At 35.1% G+C, this 19,620-nt stretch overlaps 1 protein-coding gene across 1 annotated transcript in view; it reads left to right on the top strand.

The window, feature by feature from the left end:
• Positions 1–19,620, top strand: part of LOC103778718 (gamma-1-syntrophin-like) — a gene marked incomplete at its 5' end in the record, with an annotated part of 46,937 nt that overhangs the window by 15,375 nt on the left and 11,942 nt on the right. Inside the window, 2 exons of the mRNA XM_008946320.1 lie at positions 3,229–3,381; positions 9,350–9,442. Coding sequence (XP_008944568.1) covers positions 3,229–3,381; positions 9,350–9,442 — 246 coding nt within the window. The remainder of the gene's footprint in view (positions 1–3,228; positions 3,382–9,349; positions 9,443–19,620) is intronic.

Raw genomic sequence — 19,620 nt, 5'->3', positions numbered from 1 at the left:
TGTTCCCGATCAGCCAAGCCTTCAGCAGGACTACTTTCCTTCCAGTAGGGAATTAGCATACTGCTACAAGTTTTGTGACTGTTCCTCTTCAGAGAATCTGCATTCATACACATTGAGAACATCAAGGGCAAGTGGTACAGCTAATCATTAACAGTATGGAAGAGTTCTTTAAAAAGCAACATGAAATTGGTTCATGTCCATCACTGACTGGTGAGTGATAAAACTACAGGGTCATAGCAGATTCTTAAAAGGGCAGAATGACTTTTTATATTTCAGTTGAAATAGTCATTTGGTAGAAGTTAATTAAGGAAGATTCCTGCTTAATCTAGACCTAGTTTTGAGATTCCTGACAAGTTTATCTTAAATTTGCAGGGACTTTTAGACAATTCTCGGTTGGATTCTTAAGAAAAAACATTGTTTTCAATTCCTACCTTTACTAGGACATTTGGATAGCTTTCCTTTAGCTTTGCCTATGTATTATTTCCTGCAGTTATCCACTGTACAAATGGCTAGATCTATAAATTTGGAACACAAATTTCACTTTTGCATGCCTGAGAACAAAAGAAAAAAATAAAGAAAGGTCTTGTGGCAAAAAGAAGCAGAAGCTGTACTAAAGGAAGCCTTGCACCAGAATATTTTTACCAGTAGATTGAAATACCACTAAGAAGGAAAGGATGTATGTATATCATATGTATGTCAGCAATTTTATAAAAACTAAAGTACAACATTTAAATATATTTGACTTGAACTTTTCTCACTGTAGACTTAACCATAGACATGGATAGCAAAATCGTAGGTATATAAATTAGAACTAGTCAAAAAAAAATTATTATTCTGTGGAAAATTATTTCTTCTGTGGAAATGTTGAATTTTGTTTTCATTCCAAATAAGAATTTCACAAAATTTAAATTCCAATAATAAATTGAGTATATTAATGTGTGTTGTTTATCATACTGTATCTAAACCACTGAGTGGAAATGCTACAAAGTATTAATTAGATCTTTTCTAAATCAAATCATTTGCTCATTTGCATATAGAAATAGCAAAAATATGGATTAATATTGTAGAACCCATTTAGCTCTTCTTTCTTTTTTTCATCCTTCTGAGACTGTAGTTATGAAGAACTAAGACCTTGCCCTGGGAAGGATATGTACGTTACACATGGGTTTTGTCAGACTCTATGCTGAAGAGGTCCATTTGGTTATGGACCAACTGGCCCATTCAATCAAGGTGTATCTCTTGGAGTGTAATGAGTTTAAGACAGTGCTTAAGACCTGTTAGACGAGTCCTGTTACACTATACAAAGCAACTTTTCTTCCCTGGAGAAATGAGGGTCAGTCAGCCAATGCTTTTACTCATCCAGTTCCTATTGATGGGGTTTATGTAGTCAAGTGCTAGATTATGTTTTATATTGCTACATATATCCACAAGATTAAACATTTGTCACAGTGCTGCTGCTCTGTGCAATTTGAGGTGAAGCATGCAGTAGAGCATGGGGGTCACTAACAACAACCTAGCCATTGTGACCTCTTTTGTAAATGCTGCTCGAAACACACTGTGAGCAGGATCGACATTTTAGTTTTGCAGAAGGGTATGAATGGGAGGGGGAAAAAAAAAAAAGGGAAAAAAGTATTGAGCTACATCTAACTAATTCAAGCACACAGCCCTCTGAACACTTGGAAAAAAATCTGTGTGAATATTAATTTAATTTTTTTTTAAACTGCTGTTTTTAACATCTAATAGCCTATGTATGTTCTGATTTTCCATCTGTGACTTAATTGTATAGAGCTACTGAGATTTGGACTTGATGGAAGTAAGGAAGGAGATTGTTCCATAGTGTCTAGTCATTTTAAAATCTGAGCAACTAGTTTTTGTGATGGCGATTGCAAAGGAAGAGTATATTTCCACCGTAGCTGATTCTTCTAGAAAATGTGAAGTAGTTTAGAACCAGAATCATTCATTAATTCATTCTGTAGTGGCTTTCTTGAGCAGGTCTGTTGCATATCTCCTGAATTAAAAGAGGAAAATAGTGTATATTCTACCATTACCTACTTATCTGCCTGAGAGTGATAATTTCATACAGATTCCTGTTTTATATATTGCCATTCTCAGTCAGCTTTAGGTTCCTGGTCCTCTGCCCAAGAGAGAGCTGACTTGAACAATGTATGGCACTTTTCCAGCATGTATCAGCTGGTTATGGTCCCCTTGGTCTATTCAAGTTGTGTATAACCAGAAGTCAATACTGTCCCATGAGTCTCCTTTGCTAATCTCCACTGTGCCCTTTGCTGTGGGGTAGTATTGTAGAAATTGCACCCAAGCTACCTATACACAAATTTCCAGATGTGTTTGCAAGGACAGCGGGTGTGCTTGTGGCTTGCCACAGCTGCTTTGCTGTAGTGGAGACAAAATTAATTAAAACTGTTTCTGGAAGTGTGTTTTTCACTAGGACAAATCACATGCTGAGTTTTAGCTATGCTAAAGCATCCTGGATTTACAAAATGAATCGTGGAAAAAACATTTCAGTGATGTATTTCTGTATTAACTTGGTTGTTCCTTGATTTAGTGCCAATCACAAATGATAGCAATCGTTGAATATTATATATTTATAACCTGATATCTGTTGTGTGCTATTGTGTTGAAAGTAAAACCAAAAGTAACTTCTCTGTCCAGGTGCAAAGCCAGCAACCTAACCACTGGCAGCCAGTGTCTCTACTGGCAGTATGCAGCTATAGACAAATTTTATTTTGCATTTTTTTAAGCCACCAGAAATATTCTTTTGTCTAGCGTCTGTAGGGAAAATAGAACAGATGGACTTTTTCATATGGCCTAAGTAAATCTCTTACTTCCTTTGGCCAGTCTTCCAGAGTAGGGTGGGTGAGGAAAATAGGTCTGAGAAGCTGGTATTTGTGTTCCTCTCATGTAAGTAGAAATTTATAGAATTTATCTAAAAAGGTATAGCTAATAACATTCTTGAGAGGTGTTTTGTTAAGATATTGGAAGCTATGCCAGCTATGCTGTGTTGTTCTGTACCACTCTGAATACAGGTGTCCTGTTTAAAATTAATTGAAATGTCAAAGTTTAGACCAAAACACTAATTTTCAGTTCCTCAGCTCCCAATAGTTGCTACAGTGTTATATCATTAAACATGCTAGATGTGAGGCATAGATGTTTGCAATTAAAAACATTAATTGATGTATGCCAGACTATATAACTTCAGGTTTTCATCAGGACAGTGATCTCCTGGACCGGCGGAAACATTGCTTCAGTGTCCAGTCTGAATCTGGGGAAGATCTTTACTTTTCTGTGGAACTAGAGTCTGACCTATCTCTATGGGAAAAAGCCTTCCAAACAGCAACTTTTTTAGAAGTGGAACGAATACAGGTAAGAACAACTGCCTTGACACTTACCTCTTGGTACATTGGGGTCTATATGAAATAATGATGTGATTTAAGAAATTCTGTGGCCTCCTGCAACTCAAATTATTATTGTTTTATGTATTTTATTGCATAAAAAAAAACCTTTTTGGTGTTTCCAAACAGCTTGCAATCTTAACATTCAGCAGAGATCACCTCAGATACAATCTTTGTGTTATTATGACTAAGTGATACCAGTTAACTAAAATTCATGGCAGAAGAGGAAAACCAATCTATAGATCAGGGACAAAACTAGCTGTTTAAGTATTCTTATATATAGTCTTACATATTAGATTATTTGTTATTGGATAACATAGAAAAACCTTGAAGGAATTAAATGGTCCTTGTGATAGTCAGGAATGAGAGAACATTGAGTGACAGCACTTACTGAATGCAGACAAGAGCATAATTGTACCTCAGATACATTATTCTGTTCTCACACATTTCTTGTTTCTTGTGCATTTACTCAACTATTAGGCAGCAGAACAGAGATGGATGATATTCAAGTACAGATTGCTAGTGAATTTTTATAGCAGAATTATGTATCAGAATGTTTAATAGAGATAACTCTCAGATGAACAAAAAGTAGTGCTATTTTTTATTTAAAATAGGAGAAAAAAATACCCACCACAATTATAATTCACCTAATCCTAGTTGTTATGATGTTGGTGCTCTAATAAAAAAAATACATGTGGTTGTATTTTATCAGCTTTAGCTGATGTTGTTGTGAGTTATTCTGTACACACACCTACAAAAGTCATATTAGCATATCAGCCTGTGCAAGTATTTGCTAATGCTTGCTTGCCCTGCTCTCATTTTCTGTGTCCTCCTGAGAATGCAAGCACTGACAGTTTTTTTATTTAGACAAATTGTTAGTTAGTTATATATTAACCCTCTTCTGACCTGTAAACCAGCACATACAGATGGGCTGAATCAGTATATGCTAGTGATGATCCATTTTGCAAAATCAACACTGCTGTCAGTTTTGATGCCCATTTATTACCTTGGCTGAAGGAGGAGTTAAAGCAGGTTCAACTTTTAAGTTCATGCACTCTGCTACCTTTTACAGGAGCTATTCTTACCTTTTGAACTCCTGATTCTTGTGCTGAAAAATGTACAGTTTTTCTGTACAAAAGCTGCAGTATATGTCCTCTGCTGCTAAATATTTGAGGTGCTTTCTCTTTCTTGTGTAACTGACTGCAGGGTGGTTTGTGGAAGCACTACTGTGCCATCAGTAAAAGAATATATGGCAATTTTCATTAATACCTTTTAGCCCAGAAGCCACTTCATATTTGTTCTCATCTAATATTGATATGTACTGTACTATTCCAATTTTAGACTTTTCTCCTGAGTTTTAGAATTATGTTTATTCAGAATTGCTCCCATGTTTCCCCAAAAGAATTCCCTAATAATCTTACCCACAGATTAATTTTAACCGTTCCACGTTTCTTTTCACTCCGTGCCGCTTCAGAGTAGCAATTATGAACTCAGAGCAATGATTGCCTCAGATTGACTGATGATAGCAAATTTGTGAAGGTGGACAGGCTTCTCATAATAGATTATTATTGTGGAACTTGCACTTAGGAATTTATTTTTTTTTTTGTTTTCTTTTTCAATATATCAAGTTGGGGAAAAAATAAATTAATTTTTAATACAATTGGTCTTGTCCTCCACATTTTTTCTTCAGCAATCCGTTACTGCTTTCATGCACTAGTTTGCAGATTCAGATAAAATCTGCTTTGTCTAAATAGTAGTGAAAAAAAACAGGCAACACGTTCAAAACTGAGGTATCAGATGTACATTTTTTCTAAAATTTTGTTCTGTGCAAATGTGTTAGTATGAATATTCACATTTCATGTGAATGATAATCTAGCTGTCTGCAGGCTTGTCTGATTATGAAATAATATAATTTTGAAAATATAACTGCAGTTTAAAACTGCTATCTGAAATTATTCAAATGTTTGTGTCATATTCCATTATCATACAAATAATAGCAGTTACTCAAGAAGTGTAAATTGTTATTAACCTTCACAAGAGGTTAATCAGGGTCCTATTCTGATGTAATTCTAAAGAATACATCACAATTAAAATATCTTAATGATGCCTCAATATAAATATGTATGAAATTCTGTTTAAGCCTAATTCACAGCTCCTGCCAGACGTAAATCTAAAACAAAAATTAGGCAGGGTTTGTTTTTGGCTTTTTTTTAGGAAAGAAATATATTATAGGAGAGATATTAAATTGATAACAGTTTATATGGTGCGATCCCGTAGCAGTGATGTTGCTGTGTGTTTAAGTGACTGTTTAATTAGTTTTGTTTAGAGGTGTAAGAGATGCTAACCTATTTGCATCATTGCCTATTAAAAGATAGATAAATAAATAAATAAATAAATTGGTTTAAATGCAGATTCCTGTTCCTCACTATCTCACAGCACTGTTATGCAAAGAATCTGAGATTACTATAGATTGCATGACACACAATTATATATGATTGTCAGGTTCTCTTTATAGTCCTGCTAATTTATGCTAATATTTTCACCACTTCCATCATGATTTTTTTCTTACTGTTGTTCTTGTTTGTATTATAGTTGTTTGTTCCCTAATAGAAGAATTATTGTATAAACTGCTTTGTGTTGCAGTACTTCAACCTTTGTCTCCACTGAAACTGAATCTGAGTTTGAGGTCTGAATTAAATTTTGAACTTTTAGTACTATTTCCCTTAGCTTCAGAGATAGCTTACACTAGGTTTACAATGTATCATATTTTCCATAATTTAAACTGTGTGTATTGAGGGAGAATCTAAGCAACAACTTTGGATTGTCTCCTTCAGCCCCTGTCTTATCTGCTGAATTATTCATAAACCAAATATAAGATTCTGTATTCTGTGAGAGAAAAGGAAATGAGTGCTGAAATATCTTCTGCTTCTTTTGGGAGGGGGGTGCTTCAGTTCTGATATGATTTTTCATGAGTTCTATGAGAAAAATCGGCAACCAAAGCCAAACACACACAGTATATATTATTAATAGTCACTTTTAATGATTTAAGAAAATTTAAATTATCAGGTATTCTGGGAAGAATTTATGCATTTTTGCTTTTCTCTGAATGTCTGTACTAAAAGATTAAAGAAAATAAAGATGAGAAAAAAAATCTTAATGGTGTTAATGAGTCTCTGGAAGTTCACATCCCTACAGTGACCTGTGACCAGAATCATGTGGAAGTGCATACAACATATGCATACAGCAAGGGACGTTCTTCCTCAAAGAAACTAAAATCTTGCTGTCCAGAGATCCTTTTATTCTTCTCACATTTTTGCTTCTCTGAATTGTTTTGAACGTCATGGAGTCTATGGTCTAAGGGCATAGACTGGTCTTACATCTAAGTAAAGAATCGGGTGCTGCTGGTGGTCTGCACCTTACAGTGCAGTTTCTGCCTGCTGATAACCACATTGATCTGAGCTGGATGATATTTCTCCACAAACTGTGCACTGTCTTTGTAGAAAGAACCTTCAGTCTGGGAAGCAAGTTGCTTTTTTTTTGGTGCAGCATTGAACCCGGGCTCACATGGCCTGTTTCTCATAAATCTTGACTTCTCAGTGCGGCTAATTAGCCCAGGCACAGTCCTATGCTTCCTCAGAGGTAGGTGTGCCAGCTCCTAATGGTGCTACGATGCACAGTGCAGGTTGACCTCTGATGTGGAGGTGGCATTTCGGATGAGTTAGATGGCAATATATATTTTAAATCTGATATACAGTCTGCTTGGCGAATTATAATTCTCAGCAAAGGTTCTATGTCTGTTATAGATATCTTGGAGGTCCACAAATGAAAATCTAGTTTGGATCTTGTAGGAAGTTAGCACAATAATTCTACAAAGCTGTACATTTTTTTGCTTTGTATGCAAAATGTGAACATTTTTGCATATGTGAATTTATTAAGTAGAAAGTCACTGTGAAATGTATTACTTTACGATCTTCTCTTCTGTTAATGAGATATTGCTAAAGCCAATAACCTCTCCTTTTCTAACAACATTGATTTACAATCAAAGTTTATATATTCATAAGTTTTTTGGTGTAGCTGCTCAAAAAAGAACCCCACCCACTTTTTTTTTTTTTTCCTAACATAAACCCAAATACCATATGACTGCAACACCACAGAGCTGAATCATTGATTTGTAATTAAAAATTGGGGGAGGTTATGCAGTAATAGTTATAATGACCAAGTGCACCTCTATACTGTCTGAATTCAGATTTCGTACACGTAGTGAAGTACTTAGTTCTTTCAGTGCTGGAAGCTACAAGAATAGACCAGGTGCTGTTTCCCACCTCAACAGCAGCAGGAGGAAACCTGTAATTTACTGACAGACAGTTATAGCTTTTGAGCACTTTTGGTGGATCACACAGCAAAATATGATCTACTGTTACTCAACAGTAATGCAAAATCGTCTTGTAAGGCACGTGCCATGGATTGTTTTCACTTCTGAGTTATAGATGAGCATGTTTTTCCTATAGAATGGCTTACACCCTGCATTTGGACCCTAGTGATAAGTAACAGAATGTCCTTCATCTTCAATGCTGCACAACACTATGTTTGCAACCTGGATTCTAGAGCTCCAAGCTGTGCACACAACAATTAACCAACAGCTATTTGTATATAGCTGAGACCTGATTTGATTAATGAGAGCAATTCATTGAATATTTCCATCCTGGAAAAGAAATCTATATTAACATGTGAGAAAGTAAAATTTAGAATAACAAAAACGTCTATATAGCTATGAACTTTTCCATTTTCCTTCTTTACCATGTCTATTTTAAATCTTAGAAGTTTTTAATGAGCCCTATAAGCTTCTTGTGTTCTGGGGAAGACCATTTAGAAACCAAAAGCCCACCCAAAGAATATATAGATAAAGGCATGTGATTTATCCTTGATAATTAAAAATGCAAAAAAAATTAATATTTAATAATTTTGTGACACAAATAATTCAGTAACTTACATGGCCCCCATGTTTACATTGTATGTATTGGTATTGGTTCTTTAATACATAATAGATCATGCAAGTCTTTATTCTCATTTCATATATTTAGTGGCTATAGCAACATTTGAAGAAAATAACTATATTTCATTTAATCTGGAGGGTAACATTTCTATAAAATAAGAATAGTTTCTCTAAAAAAAATCAGATTTTGAAATGTTTTAATCTTTTTTACATAGTTTGTGATGAAAAATGAGTTTGTGATGAAAAATATGAGTTTGTCATTCTGTACCTGAGGTCAGCCTCCAGGCATAGCAGTAGTTTAAAACAACACTAGTAGATGTCTCACAGCTTGTGTTGAAGTGTGATGTTATGCAAATAGATGCATAGATTTAAAAAAAAAAAATTGAATCAGAAAGTCTTTTGTGATTTATTTGAGATATATTGGTTTTCTAGCTGAAGCAAAAAACACATTCCATATGATTATGTCAGTTGCTACATTGTATGAAATTCAACCTTTTTCACTGAGATTGAAGACAACACAAAACCACAATAAAGAGCATACCCAGGAGATTTTTTTTAAAGCATTTTTTCATAAAAAGCTAAAAAGAATATATTAATGGTAGAGGAAGTTACTGGCTACCAAAATGAATAAGGGAGTTCAAAAAAAATGAAACTTCCCTTTTAGCTGTTGACATTGGTAAACCACTGAGGCAATTCTGATTCTGATTGATGTTTTCCCTAGTGGAAGCAAAGCATCTTTTTACAATACTTTGAAAACTTCATCACTGATACACATCCTTTGATTTGAAATACACTGACAGTAAATTGACCTATTTACACACAAATTACTTAGGATAATAATTTTGAGATATGTAATTAGAATGAAGACCCCAAAATACCGCTTCTAGAAAAAAATCTGTAGAAATGTGTTGTGTGGTAACTGCTATCTCTGATTTTTCTTTTACAGTGCAAGACGTATGCCTGTGTTTTGGAGAGTCATCTTATGGGACTTACCATTGACTTTAACTTTGGCTTTGTCTGTTTTGATGCTGCCACAAAGGTAAACTTCTAAGACTTATTTCCATCACATTATTATTATTCCTAGTTATTTCCTATAATCTGAGATAGGTAGTACATCCTCAAAATGTATTTCTTTTTGTTATCGCAGCAGATCATCTCTTGTCAAATCTCTTATGCTTTAGTTTAAAATTTGAAGGTGATTTCCAAATGATGTGAGAAGTTGTGTTCTGTTGTGTGCTTGTTATTGAAGAGTCAATACCAAAATCAACCTGAAACAAACATCAAGTCTTCATTCTTTAATTTCACATGAAAGCCCAGAGTAGTTCAGCTGGATCTGTCTTTCACTTGTGCATCCTTGATTTTGGGAGGAAATAATCTTCTTGGTTTTAAGCTGATCTGTGAGCTGTGAAAAGAACCTGCCTTTCTCTTCTCCTGTTTAATAGGTGGGAGTGTGTATTATAAATGTCAGTTTATGTTTTAGATATTTTAGTTCAGGTGTCTGTTAAAAGAGAAATCAGCCATGGTCTGTATGTGTCATGTTTTTCCTGTCAGTCTTTAAAAAGCTCAGTACAACTGATGAAATAGTTTGTTATATTCAAGTGAATAATATGCTATCAATTTTCAGGTTATATTAATGCAAGTCCAAATCTCAGTAAAATCATTAAGAGCCAACGTGATGTTTGCATTTGCACTAATTGCTAACAAGTACTAAAATGTAGGTAGGCTTTATTGCTACTGCTTGACACTACTACTATGGGAGAACATAAAATATTCCATTTTCCTTTGAAATGCTGCATCACTGCCACCAGCAATTGCTTGAAAAAATGCCCTTTTCTTTCCAGAACAGGCTCCTATTATCTATCTTGTCAACCCTTCCTACCACATTACTCTACCAATCGGAAGCCTTTTATTTTTCCCCCCTCCATTCTACTGTTTATTTGCACAAGTTGTGATGAATTTGAAATTCAAATACTCATATATATATTTTTTTTTTTTCTTTTTGCAACAGTAAAGAAGTTCTTTCTCATGTTGAGGCGGAACTTCCTTTGCTCCAGCTTATATCCATTGCCCCTCGTCCTGTCACAGGGTACCAGTGAAAAGAGGTTGCCCCTTTCATCTTGACACCCAGCCCTCATGTATTTATACACATTAATTAGATCCCCCCTAAGTCTTCTCTTCTCCAAACTAAAAAGCCCCAGGTCTCTCAGCCTCTCCTCGTAAGGCAGGTGTTCCTTATGAGAAATAAGTTAAATGAATTAAATTAAAATGCAGTGGCTCAGAAAAAAAATTATGGGTTTCCCCTCACCCATGATTAATAATGAAGCAATGCTTTTGTATAAAGATAAGCTTTCATCTCCTTTGAAGCTTTTGCACATCTCTGTTTCTCAAATGACATTAGACTCTTTCAAAGCCATTACCTGCAGTACAAGCATACATCAAATTTCAGACAGCAAAGCAGAAGCACAAATGCCTTTGTACATGTTACCACAGCTGAAAGGTGTAGTACCCTTTTGGTAAGTCCTTAGAACACATACAGCAGATTTCCAGATGTATATGTACTAGAGTTTTTTTCTATAACTTCACTTCCCTGCTTTCTCAAATAAGTCATTGTACCTTTCCATTTGTGCAGTTTCTTGAGACATCATCCTGGAGAACAATATTACTTAAAACAGATTATTCTTTGCCCTTACAAATAGGTTTTTTAATTTATTTTTTCTCTCATATCAAAGAGTGGGAAAATGTTTCAAGTATTAAAATAGGCTGCTGAAATTCTAAGGCAATTGTTAGCTTTGCCAGCAGATTTACATTCAGCTCTTCTCTCTTCCTGCTGCCCCATGTTGCCTATCAAGTCACATAAATAGCACTAAAAATACATGCTAAACTCCAGCATTAAAACAAGTGCAGCAAAAAATTAGCCTCTAACTTCCATTTTAAGCCAGAAGAGTCCAGAACAGCTGGGAACCCACCCAAACTAAAATCACACTACGCAACCAAGTACCAGATGATCCACAATGCAAGACCACTGAAGTGAAGCTTTGATGACTTGATGACAACCAGAAGAAAGCCAAGAAGAAATTTCCCATCTTTCAAGTCTCCCAAACTTGAGAAGTCCCATAAAGCATTTTAAGAGTATGAGGCAATTTTCTTTTTCCTCTGCCCTTCATCTGCAAAGCCGTGAAACCAGGGGAGGGACCTGTTCCTTCTGGGGTGGCATCAAGCCTGAAATTTTAAACCAAACATTAACCACAGCTGAGTATCTGGGGATCTTGAGGGTCTAAGTACTGACAAAAATGGACACATTTACAGAATTTGAAAGAAGTTTCAACAAAGTATGAAAGCGTATCAGAGGTGTGAAGGAATTTCCTCCAAGAAGGGGAGGATTTCATAGGCATCGTGTGGACAGAACAGACAAGTGTAGAACTCTTCATGAAATGGAGGAAAGACATTTTTATTGCAGAGAATAGACTGTAGTTGTAACTAGAGAAAGTGTAGTATATTTTACATCATCTGACATACTGTTCTGCTCCTCCTCCTTCCCCTCTGACAGCCTTTCAGTGGATAGCTGCCCAGAAAACATTTATTGGACCCAGACCAGCCTTAGAAATCTCTGTTGGTACCACTTGTTCACCACGCTTATATACAAAATTCAAGGAAGAGCAGGGAACTCCTTCTGATCTGTCAAACCCATCACCAACCACCTACTGTGTCACTCTTGTCCTCAAAGCTCCTGAATCCACCCAGGAGCTGCATGCTGTAGTAGTGAGTCAACCTGAAAAACTACTCTTTCCTTCTTTCCTTTTTTACACTTACCTTTTAGTTTCACTTCCACTTTTTCCACTTGCACTGTTCACATTTCCACTGTATTTCTTGTACTTCCTGTGTTTTTACCAATCAAATCAATTTTGCCTTAATGCTTGCTGATTCTTCTCTTAAAAGTGGGTTTTATTTTCCTGAATGGAGGAAGGGACCACACTAGTAAAGCTCAAGAGAGAATCCAGAAGGTTTCAGGGTGTGGTTTGTTTTCCCTTGATAGAAAAAATACAGGCAAGCAAAAAGTACATTTTAAGATAAAGGCACTGTGTTAAAAATGCCTGATCTGTTTGGTTGGGTTTTTTTTTTCTTCTAAAAATTTGTGGAGAATTTTCTTCTGACTTTGTGTTACATATGCTAGTCATGCTGTCTTGCAGGTCTTCCTATCACTGTTCACCAGTCTTTGTGAAAACTCCTTCATTCATCCCACAAACATTTCATGGAACACATGATGCAATTCTTTTGGTGACCCAACACATTATATTCTTCTGTTAGCAATTAAAAAGCACATCATCTAGGGGGGAAAAAAAAAAAAGTCTAACAAAAACTGTGCCTCTCCCTTCAAAGTTAAATATTTGTAAACATAAATACAGATACATGTTTTTCTGGCTTGAATGGAAGTTGTACAAGAGCAAATCAAAAGAGAAACTTGAAGTTTTCTAATGAGATAGAATAGTATTTATCTTTTCAACAGATTCCTTGAAAAATGTTTTCAGGCTTCTGCTATATAATCACTTAAATAAATAGCATAAGCATAAGTAAACTACTGCATAACATTCACAACAAAGATTTCACATAAAAAACATTTACATATAAAAGAAATAAAAATAGTATTTCATTTTCTCTACATATTATTTTGAAGCAGATTGTTATCTTAAAACTTTCGGTGTTGTAAACACAATGCAGTTAGTATTCTGAGAAATCTACCTGCAGTGTTGCACATTAATTAGGTTGTATGTTAGAATAAACTATAGCACCATGGATAAAAAAAGGACATACTGTTTTGTTAGGTAGTCAGATGTATGTCAGTGTGACATGATGTGGATGGCTCTAATGCAATTGCATTAGAAGAGAAGAAAAACAATACTGTATAAAGCAACAAAATCTGTTGCCAAGTGCTCACTACAGTTGAAACTGTCAAACAGTTTCTTTACTCTTGTATGAGTAAAGCTTAACTCGAAGCCATATTCTATGGACTTCAGAGTACAATGTCAGATAATTCATTCATTCCACCTCTCACTTCTCCCAGAATAACACTGCAGATGCAAAAATCTTTTAAGGAATTCAAAGGGGGTTTTGGATAAATACTTGGATGACAGATCTAATGAATATAATTCTTTTTTATTATTATTAATACTTACTTGTGTCCTAGAACACAAAGCTCAAGTTGTAGTTTCTGTGGACACCTGAAAAGTCCTGTCTTATATTTTGGTGCAGGGGAGTATTCAGTACACCTTTGGGCAATTTCAATTTTATACTTAATGGTATGTTCATGGTATTTTAAGGGTTTTTTTTCTTAATCACTGCTGAATTTACCATGAACTATTTTTAATAGTGAATAATAACTGATAAACCGAAGTGAAGCCAAATTTATCAACTCATGATTTTAACAGTTGTGTAGCTATTCCAATAGTCAAGTTATTTAAGCAATGAAGCAATATTTAGGTTGTTGGTTTTTTTCCCCTCTCATTTTTCAAGTTAATAGATTTGATTTTTCTGACATGCCTGACAAATTGAAGTCAAAATTTCATAAATGTTCTAAAACCCAAACTCACTACTAGTGCTCATGAATGAGTTTATAGAGGGTAATGACTCTCATTATACTTATGGTTCCCAGTCAAAAGACATACAACCCTGTGTGGCTCGTTTCCTTGTTTGCTGTCATGTAATCTTTATGTAATACTTAACTATGTAAGCTGAAATTAGTGGTTAAAAGCTGTCATCTGTGCTAAATGTATTTCAAGGCAAACACATCACAATTCGATAAAAATGTTTCTCTGTCTGCACAGACCTATGATAAATGTGAGTACACAAAGTATTAAACTGAGTTCTTTGGAACAAATTTGTACTCTGATGTGATTACAAGAGCACTGGTATAAATCATAGTCTGCTGCATATCCCCTGCTCTCTCTTACTCATTTTCTGACTGATAGCTCATAGAACCAGCAATAATTTATCACTTAGAGCATTTGGTATGTTGTTTTATAACAAACCATTGTGATTTCCTGAAAGGAAAATAAACAGTTTTTAAGACTGCTTAGGTAAATCGGGTTCTTCCAACACTTCAGAAAATAATGTCTTTATTCAGCTAAACAGTTTGTAAACTACCAAATGTAATTATGGACACAAAACAATTTCTCTCTCTTCATGTTAAAAAGTAGTAATCATGCTTTTGTTCTTCTGTATCACTCTCTAAAGCCAAAGCTCCAGTGCAAGTTGTCATCTTTTTTCTTATTAGTGATGTATAGTTTGAGAGAGAGTTGTGACATACAGGCCAAGCAGACAGTGGCAAATATTTGACTACAATACGTTTCTATCGTGTAGTCCTTCATTTGCAGTAGTGATATACCTGGTGTGAAAGTGGCACCTGACTCCTGTGTTGACTGACATACATAGAAATTGAAATACTATCATTACAGATTTTCCCCACAGCATCATTTCCACTGGGGTCTTCTTAAAAAAAATTGTTACCACCTGTAATGCAATTTCATTTGCATTACCTGAAATAAAGGACGCCAAATAACATCCTCTTACTGAAATTCCCTCTTTCTCCCTTGCTGGTATTCTACTAAAAGTGAACTTAAATAATCTTTGTGAATACCATTTAGATATTCTTTCTCTTGACTGCCTAATAAAGTTTTTTCAGATTCTGTTTAGTTACTCCTTGCAATACAAATTATCTTACATCAGTGCTGTCTACAACATCCACTCTGGACATAATTTTTCCTTTGAAATGTTTTAGATGCTAAATGTTCTTTTTAAAAAAAAGTCACAAACATTCTAAAAAGATGCAAAACGTTTTGTTGCAAATGTTAGAAGCTATAAATCAAATTTTATCCTCAGCTATTTTTGCAGCATTCTGTATATCAGTGTTTACTGGGGAAAGCATTTTTCCTGAGTCCTGCACAATTACTTATTTTTGATGTTTCTAACAAAAAAAAAAGTGTATTCCTCAAGTGTATGGGTATATATACATAAACCTGTGTTATGTACGTATATTTCTGTTTACATTGACGTGTTCATTAAAATTTGAATCCATAACATGCATATTTCCACCAAAGCTTGTAGGAATAACATATGCATGTGTTTGTGTGGGTGCACACTCCAATATGCCTACCTGGGCAAAGTGCTGTGTCTGTCCTCCATCATATTTACTGCTCATTAAATCATCAGTCAGAAATATTTATTAGTCAAAAATCTAGATTTGTCAAAAGAGAAAAAAAATATCCCTTATGGGACTGAAAATAAACTGCTGCTGAATTATATGGTGATGCTAGAACAAAGTAACAAAAGGTTCTGTAATGGCCCACAAGGTGCATATCAACAAAGTTCAATGTACCTGTCATCTGTTCTTTGGCAGACACCTTGCGCACTTCATCATAAAAGGGAATACACTGTAAACAATAAAGTGCATTGCAAATATCTTTAATTTGGTTTTCATACTGAAAGTCTACTAAATAACACAGAACAGCATTTTTCTTAATTTCTTAAGGAACAAACTCCATGTATTTTAGGGATACATACCTTAAGATGTGTCTCTTTATGGAGCTAATACACATACAATATACTAATATTACTTTTATAGCATGTAAAAAACCCCTTGATATCCAAAGTTCAGCAACAGAGAAGGCAAAAGGAAACCAGGCTCACTTCAAGGTGGGGATTTAATAAGGTAACCCTTGTGAGCAAATATTTATGCCATGCTTAGAAATTGAAATGCTGAATAAATAGCTACTGTAACTTTAATATAAGCTATCAAGTGTGGTTCATTCAGTCCTATGTACTGTGGCTAGAAACAAATATTGGTAGGTCATCTATCAGCACTAAACAAATAAACTGTAGTCTTTTAATATTCGATGTGACTTCAGTAATGGAGAAGAAGTTATTTTATTAGGGCTGACTTTCTTGTGTTTTCCTGTCTCATTTTTGTTCTTTATCCTCTGTGTCCTCCCCTGTCTTTCCCTGTACAGTTATAAAGCCACAGCAGTTGACAGAGGAAATTGCCTGGGACCGTAATTCTTTTGTAGTAAGACACTCTCCAGAGATGGGTAACGCAGTACAACTGAGCATGAACAAGATGTTAATCCTGCTCAGTTTCCTACTGCTGCTATCAGTATGGACAAAGTGTCACTTTTTTTGAATGCAATCTTTCTCAATTATGTATGAGACAAACAGCCAAATTAGGGTGTATCCCAGGTGCCCCAAGACCCATTTACTTTTATTCTTGAAAATAAGGACCTACAAGGCATCTGCTCTTGATTTAGTTTGGCTTGAAGGATTATCATTTCTTTTAGTCAGATGACAAACAACATTAGATTGAAAGGTGTCCATTGAAATTTATCATAATTCTGTAATATAGCGAGTATAAAAAATTGCCTTAGGAAGCTGAACAGTATTATTTAATTAAAGTATCAAGAAAAAGGTGGCAGTTTTGGAAAAGTATAGCTACGGTTTTTTGAAGATGCAATGGAAAAGATAACAAAGGGATGTGCTGAAACTAATATTTGAAGAGTAACCTGTGACATCCTTTCCTTAGTAAAGTTGGATTCTTTATTTACTCCACCATTTACGGGTGGTCTGAGTTATAGCTGTCTAATCCTTAAAAAGCTCTGAGACTCAGTTTTTTTCCAAGCACCCTACTGAAGGCCACTTGTTTTGCTATTACATAGTAAAACCTGTGTGATTCATGTCAATGGAAAGTGTAGAGAAAAGCTGTATCTGGTGATGTGCACTGGCAGGTGAAATGATGCTGTTACAGTACGAGATGCAAACACTATTTCACAACTTCATTAAGTGTAAATGGTCTTTTTGCAAGAAGAGAATTGGTCCACAGTGCATAATCTAATGTAGAAGAGGCAAGACTGTTTAATAATAAATTCAAGGTAGGTATCATTGAAGCCATAGGACACAAATTAATTTTGTTCTGGTTGGAGACTTTCATGTTGACAAAATGCAGCTTTTATTTTCTTGATGCCAATGCAAAATGCTCTATATAGCCTTGCTAAATTGTAGGGCTATCACAGAGCCTTGGACCACTCAGACACTCATTTTTATGCGTATTCCTTAGAGCATGGTGAGAAAAAATACAGACACCTACTTATTCTGTGTTTGCTTGGTAATCCAGTCTCTGTTTAGGGATCAATCTCCTTGACCCAAAACAAACAAAATGGTAACCAACACTCCTGATCAGAGCTTATACTAAGATCATTCTGATGCATTTCCACTTTTCTGATACCATTATCTAGATAGGAGGTGATTTTGTTTGATGGCACCTTACGAAAATTCTATGTAGTTTAGTCCAGGATTATGAAATTATGGGAGTGAGTAGCAAACTGATATATGACATGAATGTGAAAATATTTTCTAAGGTCTCTTGCAGAATATGTGTTTTAGATTTAGCACCAGAATAGGAGCAATATAATTGTTTTTCATTTGTGTGACTGTGGAGAACATCGAAGTATTACAAGTACTGAAGTCAATAGCTTTTCTTCCATGTACTATTTATGTATTGCATTTATGTCCCATCTATAAATTAAAAATATGCAGGCAGAGAGCATCCTTGGGTGATTACAGCAAAATAACACCAGTAGAAGATAATAGGCAGTAATTTGGTTACAAAGACTAGAATAAATGAGTCCTAGATGATTACTTATAAATAAAATATTTCTCATTAAAAAGTATTGGTGGAGAATCTTGGTCTCAGATATGTCAAAGGGAAAAAAAATCCTATTAATTTTAGTGAAGATAGGATTTCACTTTTTGTTGACTTCTTATTACAGTAATTTAGTAACATCTCAAGAGAAGTCTTAAATCTAATTTGTCAGCTTGTCCGCACTGTTTGTTTGCATTGCATTCTGGTATTCTTTGAAGTTAATTTTATTAAATGGCATAATATGTAAAAAACAGCCTAGATGATCGATGAATAATAATTGGGGAAAGGATTTATATCTTATTGTTTGTTTTCACTGTTATGCGTGAGACATGCAGTATTTGTTCAATGAGATTGTCTTCTCAGAGTGCATTTCTCAAAACATGGATTCTTTGTCAGACTTTCCATGACCACACTGAATGTATGCAAATTGTGAAGCTGGTGGTAATTTCAGTATGTGCTTGGTTCACAGCTTCTAAAATGGACTGCTTGCTGTAATTCATAAATTATGTCTCTACTCATGGCTTGAGAGTTCCCTTTTAAAGGCAATAGGTAGTGAATACCAAGTTCTGATCTTGGTCTTCTATCAAGGTAAGGTTGTGTGCCTCAACTTGAGAAGTGTCTCAAGGTCCTTACCAGTAGCTGATGTCAGCATCTACCACAGAAGCTTTTTCAACTTGGTTGCAATTTGTGCTTTAAAAGGAATTGCCACCTGGTCCACTGTAAAATCTATTTTAGGGTAAACAGAAATTTACTGCTTCCTAAAAATTCTATATATAGTCCTGTAAAATATTCTCAGTGATGCAAGTTCCACACAGTTACTGAGGATTATGCAAAGAAAGCACTTGAAGAGAAAAAGCTGCTTTTGGTAACTAAAAGAAGTCCTATCACAATGTATTATAGAGTGTTGAGCTCAGTAACACTGCACCTTCAAATGAGTAAGCAAGTCCTTCTGCTTATGTTTTATAATTCATAAAACTGATTTAGGAATAATTTATGGGACACATTTGGAGGGAGGGTTGCAATTTGTGAAAAAGCCATCATGTTTTTGCAGATGTACTTACTGCTTAAAAGTCAGTCTATACATCTGTATGTATATATGTACAAAATTACACCAATGTACGTTAACATTCTGAGGCAGGCATTCAGCAAATGGCTCCAAGGAACTGTCATGTTCAAAAAACATGAAAAAAATCATTCCCTTGACTTTGACTGTGCTATATATCACTATCCCCAAGTGTGCCTACTCTTAATACAGGTTTAGCCTTTAAAAATTAGAATTCAGAGCAGTCACCACAGCGAGCACTGTGACACTGAAGTCAGCACATAGGGAACTTGAAAGATAATGTGAAACTCTTGTGTAGCAACAGGAATGTCATAAACACACAAGTCTGTGAAACTGGGTTCTTAGGTGAGTAGGTCTTGCTTCTCCTACTTACTCTGGCACTATGAGGTAGTACTTGAAAAAGGATAGGTCTGGTCACTGTTCACTGCTTATGCATTTTGTAGTAATGAAAATGAAAATAATTTTAAAAAAA

The sequence above is a fragment of the Merops nubicus genome, unplaced genomic scaffold (assembly GCF_000691845.1).
Source record: "Merops nubicus isolate BGI_N331 unplaced genomic scaffold, ASM69184v1 scaffold18, whole genome shotgun sequence".
Lineage (NCBI taxonomy): Eukaryota > Metazoa > Chordata > Aves > Coraciiformes > Meropidae > Merops > Merops nubicus.
The sequence above is the reverse complement of the archived record's forward strand: the minus strand, read 5'-3'. Positions and strand labels throughout refer to the sequence as shown.